The following is a 3,164-nucleotide window of genomic DNA, read 5'->3' on the forward strand; positions in this document are numbered from 1 at the left end:
TCAAGTCATTCAACACAACAAATTTAATATGTCACTTGAAAAACCGCCATCCAGAAGTTCACAAACAATGGCAGGAAGCTAACGCTGCTAACGTTAGCCAGAAGGCAAAAACAACAGCAGCAGCCGCAGTTGGGAGCCCTATACAGCAAGTACTCGACCAAACCAAGAAATTTGCCAAGGACAGCGCAAAAGCCAGGTCAATAACGAATAAGGTAATGGAAATGATTGCTCTCGACGACCAGCCATTTTCCATAGTGGAGGACAGAGGATTTCGGCGGTTGATGGAGCATATCGAACCCCGCTACAGCCTTCCAAGTCGGTGCTACTTCTCCGACGTTTCCCTCCCTGCTTTGCACGAAGTCGTGGCCACGCATATCCACAAATTGTTGGACAATGTGACTGACATTAGTTTCACTACGGATATATGGAGTTCGGACGTAAGTCAGATGAGTATGTTGAGCCTTACTGCTCAGTGGATTGATGAAAACTTTGAAATGAAGAGAGCTGTTTTGCATGCACAAGAGTTTGCAGGATCGCATACTGGGGCTGCCATCGCTAGCGCATTTGACTCCATGTTTGCTCAGTGGAAAATTAAAAAAGACAATGTGCATGTTGTGCTTCGCGACAATGCTCGGAATATGCAGAAGGCAATGGACGAGTGCGATGTTAAAAGCCTGGGCTGCATGGCTCATACGCTGCAGCTAGCAGTGCATAACGGAGTGTTAAGCCAGAGGAGCATCTCTGACTGTGTGGCTATTGGAAGGAAAATAGTCGGACATTTTCGCCACTCTCAACTCGCCACCTCTCGACTGAGAGTCATACAGCAAGAGTTAGGCATGAAACCCAAGATGCTACAACAAGATGTCACAACCAGGTGGAATAGTACTTTTTATATGATGAAAAGTTTACTGGATCAGAAGCGCGCACTTGGTGTGTATGGAGCAGATCATGAGCTGCCTGCTTGTTTCAGCGCATATCAGTGGGGCCTCGTTGAAAACATGACCACGCTTCTCACTCCATTTGAACAATTAACGAGGGAGATCAGCTCACACTTGGCTACTGCTGCGGACGTGATTCCCTCTGTTGTGGCGCTGAAACGTTTGCTGAGCAAGACGGCTGACACAGACAGTGGTGTCTGCACAGCAAAGAGCACTCTACTGGAAGCTGTGAACGAGCGATTTGGAAGCGCTTTCTCCGAGCCGCTTTACTACTTGGCAACGATCCTTGACCCTAGGTACAAAGACCGTTATTTTGACACGGTCACCAAGCAAGCGGCTGTAAATATGCTCCAGAAGCAAGTGGACAAAATGACGCACAGCGACAGAACTACGGAGACACCGGACACAGAAGAACCTCAAGAGAAGAAGATAAGAACAAGTGACGAGGGTGGAAAGTCGCTGCTTGACATGTATGATGAAATTCTGGAGGAAAACTTGATCATGGAACAGCACGCAGGCCTGACGAGCCGCACAAGTGTGCAGGTATAGTATTATCAGATCCTGTCTCTTATTCAAATAATGAAGCCTGTTAGAATCCTTTGTGTAATGATTTTGTATTTTTTATTAATGTGCTGTGCATTCTATAGAGTTACTAGTCAATTTAATTAAATTAAAAAAAACTAATTGTTAAGAAATACCGTATTTAGTAATGCTTCTCTGCCCTCTTGTGGTCGACCTTTAGCACTGGTCATCTGCTCAGAGCAAAGTTCAACAAAGCTCTTAAGAGGAAAATGTTGCAATGTCCAGATTGCTGGTAATTTATCAGACATACATAGTAATACACTTGTCTACATTTCTGTAGGTGCATGGCTATTTGAGTGAGCCCCCCATCCCCAGAAATGAGAGCCCACTGAAGTATTGGAAGAGCAACTTGTCTCGCTTTCCTGCCCTGGCCAAAGCAGCATTCAAGTACCTTTCAGCTCCATGTACAAGTGTGGACAGCGAACGTCTCTTCTCTGCTGCATCACACATTGTTGATGAAAAAAGAAACAGGATCCAGTGTGAGAAAGCAGAAATGCTTCTCTTTGTCAAAAAAAACCTGCCTTTGCTGATGAAGGAGGCCTAGACTTTAACCTACAGTGTCATGTGGAAACCCTGTTTCAGTGTTTGGGACATTCATTTGAGTACATTGTGGCTGCTTTAAGTTGGTAAATGTACACAGACTACCATGTCTTTTGAGTTAGTTATGTCACAGTTCTAATATTTTGATTTAGCATTTTTAAAGATGGGACTTGAAATTGACTTGCACTGATTTGCACCTGTATAGTGTTTTTTATGTTTGCTTGGTGGAAACATTGTTTCAGTGTTGGGACATTTACTTGAAAATTACAGTGCAAGTTGGAACTGACAGTCAGGACATGTTTTTGATATTTTTGATTTAGCCTTTTCACAGATTTGAGTTGAAATTTAGTGGAGCTTAAAACTTGTTTTGCAATTTAATAAATGCCTGGTTGCCATGAATACTGGTAAGTTTGTTAAGGTAACTTTGTCAGGATTTTATTTTGATTTATGATCATTTTTGTAATTTATGATCCAGACATTCTCACAGGAGTTTTGTGAGTTGAGGGGTTTAATTACACACTTGCTACAAGTTGTGAGGGTTGCTAAAAAGTAACACTGTTGGTTACTTGTGTTTTATGGTAGCCCTGTAACCTTCTTATTTAGAAGTGAAACACCTTTTGAAAATAAAGGAAGACATTCAAGAATTCTGTTTGCATGATTTTAAGTCTGTACAAAATTTTGTCATCTCAGAAACTTTATTTTTTTTAACATATATCGATATCGGTAAATATCGGTTATCGGACATAACAGAAATATTAATATCGGATATCGGTATCGGCCAAAATTTTCATATCGGTGCATCCCTAATAATAATAATAATAATAATAATAATAATAATAATAATAATAATAAAGATAATACACCTTGAGAAAAACAAATATAATTGACTATATAGATGATACAAAGATTCAATCTCAACCCACTCAAACAAGCATGCCCCCCTCCCATCGGGTCTGGGGGTTGTCCTAGATGGATGAGAATCTGTGGGGAGGTGGTCCAATCAGCCAGCAAACTCTGCAGGGTCTGGGGGCGACTGATATTTGGTTACGACCGCATCATCATATCATAATTAGTAACACAGGAACTGCACAAATCCGAAAAAAC

The 3,164-nt window shown here is 41.6% G+C and overlaps 1 protein-coding gene across 1 annotated transcript; it reads left to right on the forward strand.

The window, feature by feature from the left end:
• The first annotated feature begins 215 nt into the window (after positions 1–215).
• On the forward strand, positions 216–2,724 carry LOC117824631 (zinc finger BED domain-containing protein 4-like). The gene is made up of 2 exons (XM_034700165.1): positions 216–1,481; positions 1,801–2,724. Exons 1-2 carry the CDS (start codon positions 216–218, stop codon positions 2,062–2,064), a joined length of 1,530 nt encoding a protein of 509 aa, XP_034556056.1. The 3' UTR covers positions 2,065–2,724.
• Positions 2,725–3,164: the final 440 nt, after the last annotated feature.

This window comes from Notolabrus celidotus, chromosome 13 (assembly GCF_009762535.1).
Source record: "Notolabrus celidotus isolate fNotCel1 chromosome 13, fNotCel1.pri, whole genome shotgun sequence".
Classification (NCBI taxonomy): Eukaryota; Metazoa; Chordata; class Actinopteri; order Labriformes; family Labridae; genus Notolabrus; species Notolabrus celidotus.